Source organism: Littorina saxatilis, linkage group LG1 (genome assembly GCF_037325665.1).
Source record: "Littorina saxatilis isolate snail1 linkage group LG1, US_GU_Lsax_2.0, whole genome shotgun sequence".
In the NCBI taxonomy this organism is placed as follows: domain Eukaryota; kingdom Metazoa; phylum Mollusca; class Gastropoda; order Littorinimorpha; family Littorinidae; genus Littorina; species Littorina saxatilis.
In genome coordinates this window covers 43,578,814-43,600,175 of record NC_090245.1, presented here as the reverse complement: position 1 = coordinate 43,600,175, position 21,362 = coordinate 43,578,814, and the positions used below count along the sequence as shown (strand labels likewise).

The 21,362-nt window shown below is 43.0% G+C and overlaps 2 protein-coding genes across 2 annotated transcripts in view; one reads left to right on the top strand and one right to left on the bottom strand.

Annotated features, from left to right (window-relative positions):
• The window catches only part of LOC138970660 (uncharacterized), a 100,523-nt gene extending 85,594 nt beyond the window's left edge, over positions 1-14,929 (top strand). The window contains exon 2 of the mRNA XM_070343130.1: positions 14,875-14,929. The gene's annotated coding sequence lies outside the window, so the exon portion shown is untranslated. The remainder of the gene's footprint in view (positions 1-14,874) is intronic.
• Positions 8,556-21,172, bottom strand: LOC138970675 (uncharacterized). Its single transcript, XM_070343151.1, has 3 exons — positions 20,981-21,172; positions 16,813-16,994; positions 8,556-14,048 (listed from the first exon to the last, which is right to left on the bottom strand). Exons 1-3 carry the CDS (start codon positions 21,149-21,151, stop codon positions 13,637-13,639), a joined length of 765 nt encoding a protein of 254 aa, XP_070199252.1. The 5' UTR covers positions 21,152-21,172; the 3' UTR covers positions 8,556-13,636.
• Between the last annotated feature and the right edge of the window lie 190 nt (positions 21,173-21,362).

Genomic DNA, 21,362 nt, shown 5'->3' with positions numbered 1-21,362 from the left:
AGCTGGGACAGTTGCCAATGAAACTAGTTACATTTCATTTTCCTTTTTCAGTCTACTTCTTCTACCGTCAAGAATCTCAGAATTTGGCTTTAACCTAAGAGAACAAATTCAGTTATCATAATTATTTTCTTTTTCCAGTTCAGCAGCGGTGAAGCCAGAGCAACTCAAGACCCTTGGTGTCACCCATGTAGTGAATGCCTCTCGTGGAACTAAGCTGAACCAGACCAACACAGATTCTGAGTTCTACAAAGAGTCTGACATCACATTCCATGGCATCCCTGCTGTCGACATCATGACCTATAAGATTCTCCCCCATCTGCGACCAGCTGCGGAGTTTATTCATCAGGCACGACAAGCAAAGGGTGAGACAGTTCAGTTGTGTGTGTGTGTTTGTTTGTGTGTGTGTGTGTGTGCACTGTGTGTGTGTGTGTTCCGCTATGTGTGTTTTTGTGTGTGTGTGTTTCACTATGTGTGTGTGTGTTGGTTTCACTATGTGTGTACATGTGTGTGTTTCACTATGTGTGTGTGTGTGTGTGTGTGTGTGTGTGTGTGTGTGTGTGTGTGTGTGTGTGTGTGTGTGTGTGTGTGTGTGTGTGTGTGTGTGTGTGTGTGTGTTTCACTATGCATGTCTGTGTCTTGTGAATATGTTGTTTTGTCCTGAAGTATAGGTTCCAAAAAAGCTACCTTTCTTGTTGTTTGATTCTATCAATCTATGTTTTCCTTGCAACTAGCATTCATTCTGTCTTAATCTATACTGTCGTTTTTGTGAATGCGTTCCAAAAATGCTACCTTTCTTCTTGTGTGATTCTATATTTGCCTTGCAACTAGCGTTCATTCTGTCGTAATCTATACTGTCCATTCAGGTGTGGTGTACGTTCACTGTCAACAAGGGGTGAGTCGTTCGGCCACTGTGGTGCTGGCCTACCTCATGTTATACATGGACATGTCGCTGATGACGGCAGTGCAGGCCGTGCGTGAAAAGCGAGAAATTTTCCCCAACGAGGGATTCCTCAAGCAACTCTGCATGTTGGAAAAAGAAATTGAGACTGCGTCAAAATCGTCAGGATTGAAAGAAGAAACTGAGACAGCATCAGAATTATCATGATTTTAGAAAGGAATTGAGACTACAGTGGAACCTCCTTTTTAAGACCTTCAAAAATCTGAGAAAATCAGGTCTTGAAAAGAAGGGTGTCTTAAAATGGAGGGTCTTAAAACGGGGGTTCCATTGTTTGTCGTCGTCATTATGGAAAATTGAGACTTTGTCATGATCACTATGGATTGGAAGATGAAATTGAGACTTGGTCATGACTGCAGGAAAAAATTCTGATTGCATCATGATCATCATGACTGGATAAAGAAATGATTAGAAGAAATGGAGACTGTGTTGTGCGCATCAGAATTATCATAACTGCGGTGTGAATGAGGGGTATGGGAACATATAACGGCTGGACTGAGAGGAGGGAGTAGAGATGGATGGGGATGAGAAATCCTGAAGTGTGTGTGTGTGTGTGTGTGTGTGTGTGTCGCTTAAACTGAACTTAATATTTTAACATTAATACCAACTCTGAACATATTTGATTATGATATATATGTCGTATCCATTCTGTACAATTTGCGCATTATGTACAATGAGCAGCATATCTTGCACATTGTATACAATGAGCAACAAGTTTTGCTCATTGTATACAATGAGCAAAACTGTTGCCCATTGTATACAATGAGCAAGACCATAAAGTTGCACATTGTATACAATGTGCACCGAGTGAGCAAGATTGTTGAATGGCGTTCAAGCTACACTGATATATGAATCATAGTGAATGGTTGAATGGAATATGTGAGTAAAGTGTTCAAATAACGATGTTTGTTATGTTTAAGCATTGTTTTAATTCTCATTTCGCTAAAACTATACAGTGCATTAGGAATTTAATTAGCTCTCATTAGCTGACGTTGGAGAGCGGAGTGGCGCAGTGGTTAGAGCGCTTGCCTCTCACGCTGGAGGTCGTGGTTCGTCCCCCACTCGGGGACAAATACAAATACCCGATTTTTCCGAGCGCTCTCCAGTCCACCCAGCTGGAAATGGGTACCTGACCCTATTCAGGGCCGGGGAAGGCAAAGGCAGCGAGGGAGAGGAGATGGGCACCGCCCTCATAAAAAGCTGGCCCCCAGAAAAGTGGAGATCTCTAACATCTCTCTCCCCTACGACCAGATGGTTATGGGAATACCTTTACCTTTACCTTTTTAGCTGACGTTGTTGTTTCTATCTCTTACTTTTAGCATGACATGACAATGTGAGCGTTATTATGAACGAATGTTATGTGTGTGTGCGTGTGTTGAAACAACATTAATTGTTGTATTTGTTTTTATTGTTTAATTAAAAGGGCAGTCAACAGGTTGCTGTCGTTTCATGTTTTCGGGCCAAAAAGAGATTGCTTACTCTTTACTCTTTACTCTAGGTAAATGTAACAAAAAATATATTTTAAAAAAAGAAAAGATTTTTAATATTTTTTTGAAAAAAAAATTGTTTTGGATTTTTCGTTCCATTCTTTTTCTTATCACATGCACGCCAGTTCAAAACGCCGAAAGCAAAAAAAGAACGCATGCATATCGGTCAAATTTGAAGCGAGTTACGGCCGTTTTAAAATAAAAAATATGACGTCATTCTACTTCCACTACAAAGTTAAATGTTATTTCCAGCCAAACTAACAGCGCTATCGATGTGCGGTTTCACTAAAGTGGTTCCTATGCATCAAAGAATTTTTTAAAACAAAGTTGTTTTTAGCTGTTTTCTGCCCCTTTAATTTACAATAATTAAATTCTTAATACACTGTTTAGTTTTAGCGAAATGAGAATTAAAACAATGCTTAAACATAACAAACATCGTTATTTGAACACTTTACCATTCACTATGATTCATATATCAGTGTAGCTTGAACGTTTTTAGCTGTTTTCTGCCCCTTTAATTTACAATAATTAAATTCTTAATACACTGTTTAGTTTTAGCGAAATGAGAATTAAAACAATGCTTAAACATAACAAACATCGTTATTTGAACACTTTACCATTCACTATGATTCATATATCAGTGTAGCTTGAACGTCATTCAACATACAATCTTGCTCACTCGGTGCACATTGTATACAATGTGCAACTTTATGGTCTTGCTCATTGTATACAATGGGCAACAGTTTTGCTCATTGTCTACAATGAGCAAAACTTGTTGCTCATTGTATACAATGAGCACGATATGCTGCTCATTGTACATAATGCGCAAATTGTACAGAATGGATACGACATATATATATATACTTAAAGGCACAGTAAGCCTCCCGTAAACCATCACAGATACGGTCAGGCTTTTACACACAGTACAAACACCCTTTCATTTAAACACTCATCGATTGAGAACATCCTAGGTGCCCTCCGTAAAGAGCGAACAATTTTCAAAGAATTTATTTTTGCGTGGTTTATCTTACCCCTGAGCCATCGTGAACCCGTGTGATCCAGTTTCCCTTTTTCACAATGTAGTCGTCAGTTAGTCATTTGAATGCGACTCGATGTGAGCTTATCTAAAAAAGCACGTTTTTATGCACGAAACAAACGGCTGTGGTTCACAAGAACTCTAGCGATGGCTTTTGACTGTTGAGAGGAACGGCGATATGCCGCATAAACCGTCGTCTACTACGACCCTTGCATGACCCTGCTTCCGGGCTTTTCATTTTTCAAACTTTCACAACTTCGAATTGCACTGATCTTGTCTTGATGAAAAAAGAATTCTTTTATGATTTCAGAATGTTTGTGTAACAAGCTGTCAATTTATCATTTAGATTTTAAAAGTAAGGTCTAGCGCAAAAACGCACCACTGTCCAAAAACATTCTGATAATCATCAATCCACGGCTATCGCCAGTTTAAGGGAAGTAACTCATTTTTGACCTGGGTTCAGGATGGGTCCAAAAAGTGTTCGAGACAATCTGCAAAATTAATTCTTTAAAAATTGCTCGCTCTTTACGTAGGGCATCTAGGATGTTCCCGTTTGGTGAGCGTTCAAATGGAAGGGTGTTTGTACTGTGTGTAAAAGCCTGACAGTATATGTGATGGTTTACGGGAGGCTTACTGTCCGGGCGTGATTTCCGGGATATTCATAACAGCCGTCCAGCACCAAAACGAGGCGCCATTGTTGTAAAGGGCCAAGTCCACGAAAATAAATTCTTTGAAAATTTCTCACGCTCGACAGAAAGCAGCCAGGATGTTCCCGTTCGGTGAGCGTTTAAATGGAAGTATGCTTGTACTGTATGTAGACGCTCGGGGAGCTCTGTGATGGTTTACGGGAGGCTTACTGTGCCTTTAACAAACACTAATACTGTACACAGTTTACCACTTTACACGTTCAAATGAGGCGGGTTCCTAATCAAAATAAGTACTAACTGTGATAATTGTATTTTTGTGATGTTTGCATTACATTGTATTTGTTCTGTGTGTCTATAAACAGGTGTGCAATGGTTGCTCATTTGTATATTTTTGTGCATGTGAGCACAGGCATGTGTATTGATGTCTATACGCGCTGAAGAAATCCTGAAAGTCAGCATGTCAAGACAGATGACAACTCGACTGATGGACCTTCTTTTTTTATTTTTTCCCTCTTTTACTTTTATTGTAATATTTTTTTTATTGTTTTGTTTTGTTTGTTTTGTACTGATTTTTATCATATCTGATATGAGAACTTTTCTCAGGAATATTAAACTGTTACCTCATGCCAGCTTGTTAGGCTACATTTGTATGGAAGAATACATGGTGGTGATGGTGGTCTGTGTGATACTGATAGTGTGTATGTGGGGGATAGTGTTTGTGTGTGTGAGGGGGGGGGGCGGGGGGATAGTTTGTGTGTGTGTGTGTGTGTCATGCACGTTATGTGTGGATTTGATCGTGTTCATGAATTTGTGTGTCATTCATAAACCTTGTTCTTAGAAGGGACATAATTATGACATTGTTTTGGTAATACAAAAGGTAAGTTACTTCCCTTGCATTAGAGGCTCTCTCTCTCTCCCCCCTGGAGTACCCATACCTAAGAAAATCATTAGTGTAAATCGGTGATAGGTGGGGGTTTTCTCAGAGATATGTTTTACCAAATGTATTGGGTCTTTTGTTGTTTTCCACACAAAACAATCTTACTACTATTAATACCAGTTTTAATTAAAAATTACTTTTCTATTTTTATAATTGCATGTAAATCTAATTGTGCTGTGCAATTTAGGGGAGAAACAGATGTTAATGGATACATAATTCAGTCCATCGCATGTTGTTTTGTTTTCTTTTCATAATCACTATATATTATTGTCTTTCAAAATACCCCATTCTGAGACACACCTGCAGGTACACTATTGAGGGCAAACACAACCTCACAGAGAGTATACATGTAGTAAACCGACACACACACATATATATCACACACACACACACCTGCAGGTACACTATTGAGGGCAAACACAACCTCACAGAGAGTATAGTAAACCGACACACACACATATATATATCACACACACACACACACCTGCAGGTACACTTTTGAGGGCAAACACAACCTCACAGAGAGTATAGTAAACCAACACACACACATACATATCACACACACACACACACATGCCAACAAATAGCGATGCACACATACGTATATCACACACACACACATGCAAACACACATGCCTTACACACACAAACACACATGCCTCAGTTACACACACAAACACAGACACCTTACACACACAAACACACATGCCTTACACACACAAACACACATGCCTTACACACACAAACACACGCGCCGTACACACACAAACACACGCCTTACACACACAAACACACATGCCTTACACACACAAACACACATGCCTTACACACACAAACACACATGCCTTACACACACAAACACACACGCCTTACACACACAAACACACACACAGACACACATGCCGTACACACACACAAACACACACGCCTTACACACACAAACACACATGCCTTACACACACAAACACACACGTCTTACACACACAAACACACACACATACATTTAGACTTCCAAATTCAACAAGTTTATTTACTGTATGAAAATACACAGTGATATTCAACAGTCCATGTACAACATTGTTTTCTTTATCTTGTTCACATCAGCCCTGTTTGTCACAACGGAAATGAAACATCTGTAATTTAAATAAGGAGTTTGAAGAAAAATGTGGTTGATCAGTAAAGCGAAAAGAACGGTCTCATGCCTGCATCCTCATATTCGCATCCTTGTGCACACGTACACACACACACACATAAACAAGCACACACACATATATATGTATACAAACACGCAAGCACATTCAACACACAAATACACATTGCAAAGTCCAGTAACTATGAGTGCATATCACAATACTTTTAGTAATTATATACGATAGATTTTATGAATTTTGCATTTTGGTAACAACTTTGATTTTATTACCCAGCTTCTTACCGAATAGTGTTTTTATATTTTTACACATATTTAGTACAGGTAAATATTACTGTACATTCTTCAATTCTTTGGTGCCTCTGAAAAATAAAATGGGCTGAGAGCTTTTGATTGATTGATTGATTGTTGTTGCTTTTTGGGTCCAGCGGACCATTTGGGCCAAATCAGGACCCCACAAGTTTAACATTACACATATTTAAATTAAACCAATTTCAATCAACATGGGCTGAGAGCATTTGAGGTAAACAAAATATATGTGCAATATAAATTGGTTGGTTTGTGTTGATATTAGCAATCTGGACCTGCAGAGCACATCTTTTCATGCAGGGTTTTGTTTTTTTCTAGTCAACTAAATGGCCAAGCACTGAGCAATGTGTTTTTCTTTCTCTCCAAGCTTTTTTCACACTCCTGGTCCTAATGGAAATGTCCTTTATTTTTCTTATTTGTGAATCTTCATAATAATTTGTCTATCTGCACATTTTGGTCTTTAGCAGGAATAAGTCAAACTCCACAAGCAAATTTAACCGCTGAGCAATATCCATACAATTAAATCATTTCATCATTTCTTGTTTGTTAAAACTATTTATACCATGGGTGGGATTCTTCCGGTATATGCCGGAACTTCGGATTCGCAATGTCTGTGGTGACATTTTTATGGTTGTTAATTATACAAATCCCGGTTCGAATCCCATCAGGGTCATGTGGGTTTTTCGGGCTACGGTCGGCTCCTACCCAGAGTGGAAGTGCTATGGTTCCTATGGGAAGGCTGGAATCACACAGCCGAGTGTCATTCACTTAACGAATGCGACTTTGAGGGTGCTCAGGTTCTGTTTACCTGACCAACACCGCAGGTGCGGCAGTTCTCGGGCCTGGTTGACACCAGGATATATTATGACAGTAAGCGTAGAGTGCTGCCCTGTCACGTAGTCTCAAACCAAATTGGAAATCCATAGCATCATCATTATAATCATCCTCATCTCATTAATCATCCAAAATTATAAATTGTCCTTGCTCTTGTGGCCCTTCATGCCCGGAGCTCTCATGGTGACCTTGGTCTCAGTGTTCCTGTTCCATCCTTCCCTGAATAGTACTTCTGCGGTCAGTCTTCAACGTGTGCACATGTGACGTTCTGGGGGGTCGACGGAGGGACGTGGTGGCGGTCTGCTCTCTGGAGGGGACCCTCACTCAGTCTGGCTCCGCGACTTAGCAGTCAATGTCGTTAGTAGGGGGCATAGTAGGTAGTGGGCTGCGTCCGTTAGCTCGGGACAGACCCACTACTGAACACCGTCGAAGTGACTCAGCAGAAGTGCAGTGTCATCTTCCGAGGGTAGCCTACCGCAACGACCCGACATCCCTCCCTGGAGCGTCTGTAAAATCGACAAGTCTGGCAGCAGAACGAAATTCAGATGTGGATGGAGCAGTGAGTGCAGGGACGGGGCGGCGTGAGAGCACACCGGGATAAGGAACAGGTGTAAGGGAAAAAAAAAATAATAATAAAATTTTTTTAAAAATTATACACAAATCCTTCAGCGTCTGGGGGCCCCGCTTAAAATTCTTCAGGATTCATGACATTTTACAGTCCCACCCATGTTATACATTTAAGTCTGTAACAGAACAGAGTCCATGCAGACAAACAGCATTGACTTTGAGATTTGACTGTAGAAACTGGTCGTTACACTTTGAGACATTTGTTCTGAAGCTTCCACAGTTTGCAGGTTTATTAGAAATGATTCAATTTTGGGGGTAAACCTTTAAAGGTGGTCGTCTACATTTTTGTCTTTTTTTCAATAATCTTATGGTTAGATTTCGATACAAAATTATGTCAAATGATGAATGAACCATGTGGAAAAAAGTTATAGAAAAAAAAATATATGTAAAAAAAGATTTTATTTTTGGGTAGCGTGACTCCCGCTTCCAATATTTAGTTTTCTGTTTGCTGAGAACATGTGCTTTGCCTAAAAATACTGACCAATCAAATTCATGTCACTGTGCTTATAGCCACGCCCAAACAAGTGCAGCAACAGTATGACACTGGAGCGCTGTCCACGCTTTTTGTTAAAAAAGAAATGCACGGGATATGAGAGGAGTTTTGCGCTTGGCATTTTCCAAATAAGGATATCCTACTATGAGTACTACGCTGGAATACTACAATGAATTATCAAACGGCTACACTGGCTTCGTCTTTCCTGATCGAAAGAGGGTGTATTGTTGATATTTGTAGATAATAGACTCTGCATTGTAATGGTCAAATGGCGATTTCGGTATAAAAGTGTAGACAAGGACCTTTAAGAAACGAATCGTTTTGCTCATGAATACAGTGGAACCCCCTTTCAAGACCTCCCAATTAAAGACTACCTCCTTTTTAAGACCTTTCTGTTCATAGATGAAAGTGTTTTTACATTGATTTCGACAATTTAATTTTGATAATAATTTTTATATTTTTAATTTTCAGAGCTTGTTTTTAATCTAAATATAACATATTTATATGTTTTTGGAATCAGAAAATGATGGAGAATAAGATGATCGTAAATTTGAATCGTTTTATAAATTTTTTATTTTTTTTACAATTTTCCGATTTTTAATGACCAAAGTCATTAATTACTTTTTAAGCCACCAAGCTGAAATGCAATACCGAAGTCCGGGCTTCGTCGAAGACTACTTGACGAAAATTTCAACCAATTTGGTTGAAAAATGAGAGCGTGACAGTGCCGCCTCAACTTTCACGAAAAGCCGGATATGACGTCATCAAAGACATTTATCAAAAAAACGAAAAAAACGTTCGGGGATATCAATCCCAGGAACTCTCATGGAAAATTTCATAAAGATCGGTCCAGTAGTTTGTTCTGAATCGCTCCGTCTACACACACGCACGCACGCACGCACACACACACACACATACACCACGACCCTCGTTTCGATTCCCCCTCTATGTTAAAACATTTAGTCAAAACTTGACTAAATGTAAAAACGGTCATATAGGTTTTCGCATCCATGGGAGGTAATCGGAACCGACCAAACAGACTGAGCCAGTAGCGCGACATATCGATGTCGTGACACCCAGGTGACAGTATACATAAAGTAGCGACAACCAGCCTAAGGGTTAATATCAGGTGGTTGCTTGAACGTGCAACTTTCAAGGTGCAATTATTTTCACGGGAATGCTTTCCATGGTGCAATTTGTAGCATTTTACAAGCTCCTGAATATTAATGAAGAGGGAAAAACACTGTAAAAATAAACACATCCATATACTATCAAATATGACCCCTCCAGATCAAATAATTTACAACAAGCCAAGTCTGTGTTTTGTTTAATCTTTTAAATATGGCATGAAACAAAACATCTTTTGGAATCTAAAACACAAAACACAAGCAAGCTTAGAAAAAAGGCAAACAGAATCTTCCAAGAAACACATTCTGAGCATTCACAATGAAGGTTTGTTGTTTAACATTCACTTTCTATGATGCAAATGGTGATAATCATTGCAAATACATGTATAACATTCACACATCAAAACGAGACAGAGTAGAGGCAAAGCTAGAGTAGCTATATATACATGTATAGTTGTTGCTTCTGATTATGCAAGAAGAACACGGGAAAGGAGAAAGCAAAACACTGTGGAAAAGGAAGCAATTAAGAGATGGCACATGTAAGAATTACTTAAGGTCACAACCTGTTTCAAGTAATCAATTGCTGCATGTAAAGGTAAAATCATACATGTAATGTAGAGAGTACCAAGTACGTGTCTATTATTGGGCTGTATGTTTTGACTATAATACTTAAGTGAAATAGGTGCAGGTAAAATGCACTTAATATAAACAGACTGAGTTTAAAAATTGTTTCAAGATTTCTCCACTTTTAGTGTTGAATCTAAAAGTGATTGAAGTATCTGTTTCCATAGAAAATATGAGGCTTTAAAAATGTGGTAAGAGCTCACAGAATAGGAACATCACCTGGGTTACAAGAATAAAAACTAAAAAATAATCACACACCCCTGTGTGTTGAACTGATAATGCTGTGCATCGTGAAGACTAAATCTCACTCACAAAAAGAAAGAACAGGTTTCTATCATGTCCATAAACTCACTCATACAAGTACACACACACACACACACACACACACACACACACACACACACACACACACACACACACACACACACACACACACACACACACACACACACACACACACACACATACATGCATTTACTTTACAAATTATCGCCATTCAGTAACTTTCCTACGTCAGTATTCTCAAGCAACACATAACGCAGCAAGAGTTAGCCTGCAGCCGATGATAATATGCACAAGTCAAAAACTATCAACATCAAATATACAGCAAAATATACTATTTTTGCGTTTGTGTGTGGATGTACTCCACAAGTATCACAGAGAGTCGTAAGGCATTGATAATGATTTGGCCTTTGCCGCATTGTGCTGGAAATTGAAATCACACAAATCTGAACTGCTGGTTGAGTGAACAACTAGCCGTATATAATGACTTTTAACAAATTAATTCATTTTAAAAAAAACAACACTGTGGACAGAGAGCACCCAGGCTGTTGAATTTTGGTATGTGACCAAGTGGAGGGGTGCTCGTATCCCATGTAGAAGCCTGGCTAGATCTGAGACGGTGAGACGAACAGTTTTTGCTGGAAGGGGTGTGTCTTAAAGTTGACGGATGCTCTTAATCCTGTGTAAAAGGTTGAGCAGATCTGTGGTTTTTGCTGGAAGGGGCGTGTCTTAAAGTTGAAGGATGCTTTTATTATCCCATGTAAAAGGTTAAGCAGATCTGTGGTTTTTGCTGGAAGGGGTGTGCCTTAAAGTTGAAGGATGTTCTTAATCCTGTGTAAAAGCCTGAGCAGACGGCGTGTGGTGGTGAGAATGACCGCTAACACAAGAAGGACTAGTGTACCTTTAAGCTGGATCTTTCCGTGTATAAGCCCCCATAACCTCGACCGATTAGTATCATTCCTTGACTTCTATAGCAAAAGCATATACTAGCGAGAACTGAATATAGTTGAACACAGAAACCATGACAGTAATGCTGAAGGATAACGCTGTGTGAATGCTGGATTGCTGGAATGGGACTCGAAGCAGAAAAGATAAGGTGCGGAAGGTGGAGGTTGGAGGGGTAAATTGTCTCATGAGACAAGGCACTCAAACTGTGTTAGTAACCAGAAAGTTCAGTCTCCCCCTCCCACTCTCAGTATCACTCCAGAAGTAAAGAACATTATGGTCAATCAAGCTCAGCTTAAATCAACAAAAAAGCATATGCATCTGTAAAGCACGTTCTTCAGCAGCACCGTACAAACGCAGACACATTCCAACACACACTGACAGACAGGCATACACACGTACCATCCCACATGCGCGCGCACACACACACACACACACACACACACACACACACACACACACACACACACACTCACACTACACAATTCAATAACACAATTCCGCAATAATTAAACTGATAAGAAATATCGAGAAAACCCCAACAAATATCATCGTCAGCAACTAGAGAGACCCAGCTCTCCTCATTTGCTTCCTTACTAGGCAAAAACACTTTAAAACCTTATAATTAACAAAAATACAGTTTTGTTTTTTTCTTACAACAACCAAAATCATAGGTGACATGCCAAAACATACTGCAATCACCTTTTTGCAGTAAATAGTTCAGCACAAGGAATAACAGGGGCTGATGCAACCACAGTGTTATTATCTCACTTGTTACTTCAGCCTTTACAAACAGTGATGATATATATATAAGCGATATGATAATCTGTTTGACCAATTCCTTTTATCCTCAGGCTTTTTGACGAACCAGCTAATTAAAACTATATATTTCCACTTGCTGTCAGTAGTTTGTGTTCAAACATGTTTTTTTACTTATCATAATAGGGGTGTTCCACTGTATCGTTAAACTGTATGCCTAACAACATAGACAAGTTCAGCTGGAAATAAAAAGCATTTTAAGCACACCACACTCTCAAGTCCTAACTACTGGGTAGGAATTGAAAAGCATCTTATACTGCAAGCACACCAAGCTCTCAAGTCTTCTTGTCTTTGGCACTTCCCCTTGTCCATGAAAATGTGGAGTTGGACTACATGCATGCGTAATGATCATAAGCCATAAGACATAAGATTTTATTTCAACCACGTGCATTACGCAGGAATATATCTTGGTTTGAGTTCATGCAATACATAATACATTCAAACACAACAACCAAACAGAGTGCTAACAAAACTGCATACACACACTCACTTACACACACACACACTCACTTACACACACACACACACACACACACACACACACACACACACACACACACACACACACACACACACACACACACACACACACTCTACATTATACCGCGTTCACATCTTGTCCACCATCATTGCAAACAGGCAAAGGAATGTCCGAAGGCACAGGAGGCTACATATTTCAAACATCTTTTCCAGTTTCTGTGGACATTCTATGCAGACTATGGCTGGAATGGTTATATGAACATGTCTCCAAACACGGTTCTCTCAGAATTGTCTTTCACTGACAAAGCGTGTCAAACCGCCCCATCATTAGGAGGCTCACTTTTCCATACGCAGACACAGGATTCCTCTGTATTTGTCTACGAGCAGACCCAGGGTGTCCCTACACCTTTTCATAATTTGAGATAGGGATGTCCAGAGGGACGTCAGCAGACCAAGGAATCCCCTTTAATTCTTCATGATCAGACAAAGAATCCTATGCACTTCTCCATAAATAGAAAAAGGAATCATCTGTATTTGCTCACCAGCAGACAAAGGTAGCATATACACGTGTCCATAATGTGCGAAAGGGGTGTCTAGAGACACGTCAGCAGACAAAGGAATCCCCTTTATTTCTTCATGATCAGACAAAGGAATCCTATGCACTTCTCCGTAGGCAGAAAAAGGAATCTTCTGTATTTGCCCACCAACAGACAAAGGAAGCACCTTCACTTGTCCATAAGTTGCGATAGGGATGTCCAAGGGCACATCAGCAGACAAAGGAATAAACCCTTTAATTCTTCATGATCAGACAAAGGAATCGTGTGCACGTCTCCATAAGCAAAAAAAGGAATCATCTGAATTTTCCCACCAGCAGACAAAGGAATCACCTACACTTGTCCATAAGTTGCAATAGGGATGTCCAGGGGCACATCAGGCAGCATGCTCCATCTGTCCTGCAGCCTGCGGAGCAGCTCGTCCTTGAACCTGTACATGTCCGTGTCCCTGACCGCCCTGTGCTTGTCGGCAGGGTTCTCCCAGCCCCTGTAGTGATGCAGCAGGGCGTCCAGCTCGAACACGTTGGTCAAGCTCTTCGCGGGGCCGCGGTACTTCCAGATGTTGTGGATGCCCACCGTCTGGATGCCTAGCGGGTCGATGATGTACTTGGCCCGCTGGCCGTGGGGAAAATATTTCGGCTCCCGCTTGTCTACAGACAGCACGATGGACTGGAGTTTGTCAGCTATGGCTCTGCCTGTGAAGTTCTCTTCGTTGTGAGGCCAGTCTTTGCGGAAAAAGACGCACCTGAAAACAAGGTCAAATGAGTATTTTTGATTGTTCACAATTTGATTTACAGGGAGTTTTGGCCATGTCTTGACAATCACCATTCACGCTAACATGTGGAGGCTCAGCAATACCAATACCCAGATAAGCAAATCAGGTGTGGTTCCCTATGTATGTCTGTCTGTCTCCGCCTCTGCCCGTCTGTTTGTCTGTCTGTCTGTCACACACACACACACACACACACACACACACGCGCGCGCGTACAAACACACACACACACACACACACATACACACACACACAAAAAACCCTCCCCTCCAGCAACAACCAGCAACCCTCCCTTCTCCTCCCCCCCCCCCACCACACACACAAAAAACCCTCCCCTCCAGCAACAACCAGCAACCCTCCCTTCTCCCCCCCCCCCACCACACACAAAAAACCCTCCCCTCCAGCAACAACCAGCAACCCTCCCTTCTCCCCCCCCCCCCACCACACACAAAAAACCCTCCCCTCCAGCCACAACCAGCAACCCTCCCTTCTCCCCCCCCCCACCACACACAAAAAACCCTCCCCTCCAGCAACAACCAGCAACCCTCCCTTCTCCCCCCCCCCCACCACACACAAAAAACCCTCCCCTCCAGCAACAACCAGCAACCCTCCCTTCTCCCCCCCCCCCCCCCACCACACACAAAAAACCCTCCCCTCCAGCAACAACCAGCAACCCTCCCTTCTCCCCCCCCCCCCACCACACACAACAAGAAGGGCAAAGCCCATACGACTCACATGCTTGACCTTGACCTTTACATGACCTTGACCTTCAGGGTCAAGGTCAAATAACTAAACCTAGCAATGACATCATACACTAAGAACTGCTTTACACATTTTTCCTACCAAAATACATGACCTTGACCCAAGGTCAAGGTCATCCAAGGTCATGCAACACAAAGCTGTTAATTCAAGACATAGGAAGTACAATGGTGCTTATTGGCTCTTTCTACCATGAGATATGGTCACTTTTAGCGGTTCACTACCTTATTTTGGTCACATTTCATAAGGGTCAAAGTGACCTTGACCTTGATCATATGTGACCAAATGTGTCTCATGATGAAAGCATAACATGTGCCCCACATAATGTTTAAGTTTGAAACAGTTATCTTCCATAGTTCAGGGTCAAGGTCACTTCAAAATATGTATACAATCCAACTTTGAAGAGCTCCTGTGACCTTGACCTTGAAGCAAGGTAAACCAAACTGGTATCAAAAGATGGGGCTTACTTTGCCCTATATATCATATATAGGTGAGGTATTCAATCTCAAAAACTTCAGAGAAAATGGGAAAAATGTGAAAAATAGCTGTTTTTTAGACAACATTTATGGCCCCTGCGACCTTGACCTTGAAGCAAGGTCAAGATGCTATGTATGTTTTTTGGGGCCTTGTCATCATACACCATCTTGCCAAATTTGGTACTGATAGACTGAATAGTGTCCAAGAAATATCCAACGTTAAAGTTTTCCGGACGGACGGACGGACGGACGTCCGGACGGACGTCCGGACGGACGGACGGACGGACGGACGACTCGGGTGAGTACATAGACTCACTTTTGCTTCGCATGTGAGTCAAAAAACCCTCCCCTCCAGCAACAACCAGCAACCCTCCCTTCTCCCCCCCCCCCCCCCACCACACACAAAAAACCCTCCCCTCCAGCAACAACCAGCAACCCTCCCTTCTCCCCCCCCCACCACACACAAAAAACCCTCCCCTCCAGCAACAACCAGCAACCCTCCCTTCTCCCCCCCCCCACCACACACAAAAAACCCTCCCCTCCAGCAACAACCAGCAACCCTCCCTTCTCCCCCCCCCCCCACCACACACAAAAAACCCTCCCCTCCAGCAACAACCAGCAACCCTCCCTTCTCCCCCCCCCCCACCACACACAAAAAACCCTCCCCTCCAGCAACAACCAGCAACCCTCCCTTCTCCCCCCCCCCCCACCACACACAAAAAACCCTCCCCTCCAGCAACAACCAGCAACCCTCCTTCTCCCCCCCCCCCCCACCACACACAAAAAACCCTCCCCTCCAGCAACAACCAGCAACCCTCCCTTCTCCCCCCCCCCCCCACCACACACAAAAAACCCTCCCCTCCAGCAACAACCAGCAACCCTCCCTTCTCCCCCCCCCACCACACACAAAAAACCCTCCCCTCCAGCAACAACCAGCAACCCTCCCTTCTCCCCCCCCCCCCACCACACACAAAAAACCCTCCCCTCCAGCAACAACCAGCAACCCTCCCTTCTCCCCCCCCCCACCACACACAAAAAACCCTCCCCTCCAGCAACAACCAGCAACCCTCCCTTCTCCCCCCCCCCCCCCACCACACACAAAAAACCCTCCCCTCCAGCAACAACCAGCAACCCTCCCTTCTCCCCCCCCCCCACCACACACAAAAAACCCTCCCCTCCAGCAACAACCAGCAACCCTCCCTTCTCCCCCCCCCCCCCACCACACACAAAAAACCCTCCCCTCCAGCAACAACCAGCAACCCTCCCTTCTCCCCCCCCCCACCACACACAAAAAACCCTCCCCTCCAGCAACAACCAGCAACCCTCCCTTCTCCCCCCCCCCCACCACACACAAAAAACCCTCCCCTCCAGCAACAACCAGCAACCCTCCCTTCTCCCCCCCCCCCCCACCACACACAAAAAACCCTCCCCTCCAGCAACAACCAGCAACCCTCCCTTCTCCCCCCCCACCACACACACACACACACACACACAAATCTCACTTGAACAAGAAGGCACTGGTGTTCGTGTTCAGACTCCTGAGCATGGCGTCCCAGGTGAGATGTCGCTTGGGGATAATGAACTCGTCCAGGTCCTGATAGACCAGGTAGCGACTCCGCCCACGGTGACGGTTCAGACAGTCGTTGTGCGAGGCCAGCTGGGCAAAGTAGTGCACCTCTGTGGGCTATGGAATACAATACAACACAATACAATACATGGCAATGCAATGTAATGCAATACTTCTTCCTCTGCGTTTATGGGCTGAAACTACCATTAAACATGTACATGCAAAGACCTGCCGGTGACTCATCCCCCTTTGTGCATTCATACAAGCACAATGCAATGCAACGCAACGCAGTGCAATGCAATGCAATGCAACAATGCAATGCAACAATACAATGCAACAATGCAATACAATGCAATACAATGCAATCGTTGTAAGAGGCCAGGTTGATCAAGTAGTGAACCTCTGGAGGCTGTGGAATACTTGAAATGCTGTACAATACAAAACGCTAGACATTGTACAAGACTGCCTTGTGATCAAGATGTCGGCCTTCCATTTAGAAGACTCGAGGTTCGAACCCCGGCTGGGGCTAATGGGTTAAGGGTTGAGATTTTTTCCAATCTACCAGGTCTACTTATGAGTACACCTGCCAGTGCCTCACCACCAATTTCCTTCACTTGCAAGAAACTGACATGCTTTCATTCCTTGAGCTATGTTGACCAAGTTTTTTTTTTAGCCGAGACCAGCTGTGCTGCAGCAGGTCACTCAGAATTGTAGTAACTGTGCAGTAACCGTGTATCTACACGCTGGAATGCAGGCGTTAGAATAAGATGGACGTTACAGGAAGCGACTGAAGCTAACAGTCTGAGCGGATATATCCGTACATGGTCAGATAGAGCCATATGAGTGGGCACGGATATATCCGTACCTGGGAGACAATGAGTTCAATAAGCGTACTTCTTTATTTTCACCGAGGAAACAATATTTCAGTCTCGAGTATATATCGAATCAGAAAACAGAATGACGGGGGAAAGCTAAACGCGTTACACCGGCATTGTTATTTGCAATTCCTTGGAGAGAAAAAAAAACTGACGTTACAGTAACATTATCCTGTCTACTTTCCTTCGGCCTGTGCTTAGCCAGGTTTAGACAGCTTATGGAAATATGCTTTGCTGGTATGAGAATGGACGGAAATAAAGTGCCTTCATTTCCATAACAAACAAAAAAAGCTAAGACACTAAAATTAATAGTCACTATCATGGTTTGTTTGTTTGTTTGCTTAACGCCCAGCCGACCACGAAGGGCCATATCAGGGCGGTGCTGCTTTGACATTTAACGTGCGCCACACACAAGACAGAAGTCGCAGCACAGGCTTCATGTCTCACCCAGTCACATTATTCTGACACCGGACCAACCAATCCTAGCACTGACCCCATAATGCCAGACGCCAGGCGGAACAGCCACTAGATTGCCAATTTTAAAGTCTTAGGTATGACCTCCCGATCACGGGGCGGACGCCTTACCACTAGGCCACCGTGCCGGTATCACTATCATGGTGCCGTCTCACGCAGAGGTAAGACTGTACTCATGAATAATGCAAAGGCCTCAGACACGAGAATAGACAAGAAGGGCAAAGCCCATACGACTCACATGCTTGACCTTGACCTTTACATGACCTTGACCTTCAGGATCAAGGTCAAATAACTAAACCTAGCAATGACATCATACACTAAGAACTGCTTTACACATTTTTCCTACCAAAATACATGTGACCTTGACCCAAGGTCAAGGTCATCCAAGGTCATGCAACACAAAGCTGTTAATTCAAGACATAGGAAGTACAATGGTGCTTATTGGCTCTTTCTACCATGAGATATGGTCACTTTTAGTGGTTCACTACCTTATTTTGGTCACATTTCATAAGGGTCAAAGTGACCTTGACCTTGATCATATGTGACCAAATGTGTCTCATGATGAAAGCATAACATGTGCCCCACATAATTTTTAAGTTTGAAACAGTTATCTTCCATAGTTCAGGGTCAAGGTCACTTCAAAATATGTATACAATCCAACTTTGAAGAGCTCCTGTGACCTTGACCTTGAAGCAAGGTAAACCAAACTGGTATCAAAAGATGGGGCTTACTTTGCCCTATATATCATATATAGGTGAGGTATTCAATCTCAAAAACATCAGAGAAAATGGGGAAAATGTGAAAAATAGCTGTTTTTTAGACAACATTTATGGCCCCTGCGACCTTGACCTTGAAGCAAGGTCAAGATGCTATGTATGTTTCTTGAGGCATTGTCATCATACACCATCTTGCCAAATTTGGTACTGATAGACTGAATAGTGTCCAAGAAATATCCAACGTTAAAGTTTTCCGGACGGACGGACGTCCGGACGTCCGGACGGACGGACGGACGGACGACTCGGGTGAGTACATAGACTCACTTTTGCTTCGCATGTGAGTCAAAAATCGTCAAAAACGAAGAGAAAAAAGGTTTGCCAAATCATGTATAACACAAAGTCTTTCTTAATCCTGATGTAAGAGAAGAAGAGGACACGGTTTTCACCTGAGGAGTGTAAAATCAAATCAATCTACTGTGCTGATTTTCTATATCAGAAATGAACACTCAAAGGAGGAATTTCCCCCCCAAAAGGAGGAAGATTCTCATGCCTGTAAAACATCTCTACATCAAAATCATATCAAGAATGTTGAGTTGAGTCAGAATGCAGCACAGTAAAATGAGCAGGTGTTCCAAACACCGCAAAAATACAACAAAAACAACAACAACAACAACAAATAGATTAAGAAAATTCAACAGCGGTAAAAGATACCGAACCAAGGTGATTCAATGACATTCCATTCTACTTTGTAAACAAATAGTGTGTGGGGCATTGTGGGGGGGGGGGGGGGGGATGGCAGGTGCGTAAAGGCATGCAGAGACAGAGAGAAAGAGAGAAAGAGGGAGACAGACACGCTGAAAGAGACAATGTCCCATGCACAGTCATTCTCTATTTTTTTTAAAGCTAAAGGCATAGCCCTTCTCGTGTGAACGCCGATCTGGGTCACCATCTCAGATATGTCCAGCTCTCCCCTACCACCGGCCCCATTCCACCTTGGAGGGAAGGGGGGCAATAGCCAGTTATGGAGTCACTCCCCCCCCCCCCCCAAAAAAAAAACACCAAAAAAACACCACAATCCCCCCACCACCAACAGCAACCTCCGCTCCCCACAACCACCACCACAACCCCCCAAACAAGAAGGGCAAAGCCCATACGACTCACATGCTTGACCTTGACCTTTACATGACCTTTTCCTACCAAAATACATGTGACCTTGACCCAAGGTCAAGGTCATCCAAGGTCATGCAACACAAAGCTGTTAATTCAAGACATAGGAAGTACAATGGTGCTTATTGGCTCTTTCTACCATGAGATATGGTCACTTTTAGTGGTTTACTACCTTATTTTGGTCACATTTCATAAGGGTCAAAGTGACCTTGACCTTGATCATATGTGACCAAATGTGTCTCATGATGAAAGCATAACATGTGCCCCACATAATTTTTAAGTTTGAAACAGTTATCTTCCATAGTTCAGGGTCAAGGTCACTTCAAAATATGTATACAATCCAACTTTGAAGAGCTCCTGTGACCTTGACCTTGAAGCAAGGTAAACCAAACTGGTATCAAAAGATGGGGCTTACTTTGCCCTATATATCATATATAGGTGAGGTATTGAATCTCAAAAACTTCAGAGAAAATGGGAAAAATGTGAAAAATAGCTGTTTTTTAGGCAACATTTATGGCCCCTGCGACCTTGACCTTGAAGCAAGGTCAAGATGCTATGTATGTTTTTTGGGGCCTTGTCATCATACACCATCTTGCCAAATTTGGTACTGATAGACTGAATAGTGTCCAAGAAATATCCAACGTTAAAGTTTTCCGGACGGACGGACGGACGGACGGACGTCCGGACGGACGTCCGGACGGACGGACGTCCGGACGGACGGACGGACGACTCGGGTGAGTACATAGACTCACTTTTGCTTCGCATGTGAGTCAAAAACACCACAATCCCCCAACACCAACAACAACCTTCCCTACCCCCCCCCCCCCCCCCCCTCAAACCACCACCAGTCACAACAGATACAAGTTCCTACCTTGGCCCTGTCAGGAGGCCAGTGGTCTACACGAACTGGCAGGTTCCATGAGACGAGCTGCACCAGCCCCTGCCTCTGGTACCAGCGCAGAACCTTGGCCACGTTGTCGCCCATGGAGTGCACGTAGAAGGTGAACTGGTCCGCGCCCAGCATGCGGTTCAGCTCAATCATCTCCACGATTTCGTACGCACGGCTGTGGGAAAATGCGGGGGAAAAAAGAGAAGGTTAGACCGAATGAGTGAGAGAGAGAGAGAGAGAGAGAGAGAGAGAGAGAGAGAGAGAGAGAGAGAGAGAGAGAGAGAGAGAGAGAGAGATGTATTGTACAGTCCCAACGCACCACTGATCTAAAACGAAGAGATAAAATCTCCACCACCACCACCAC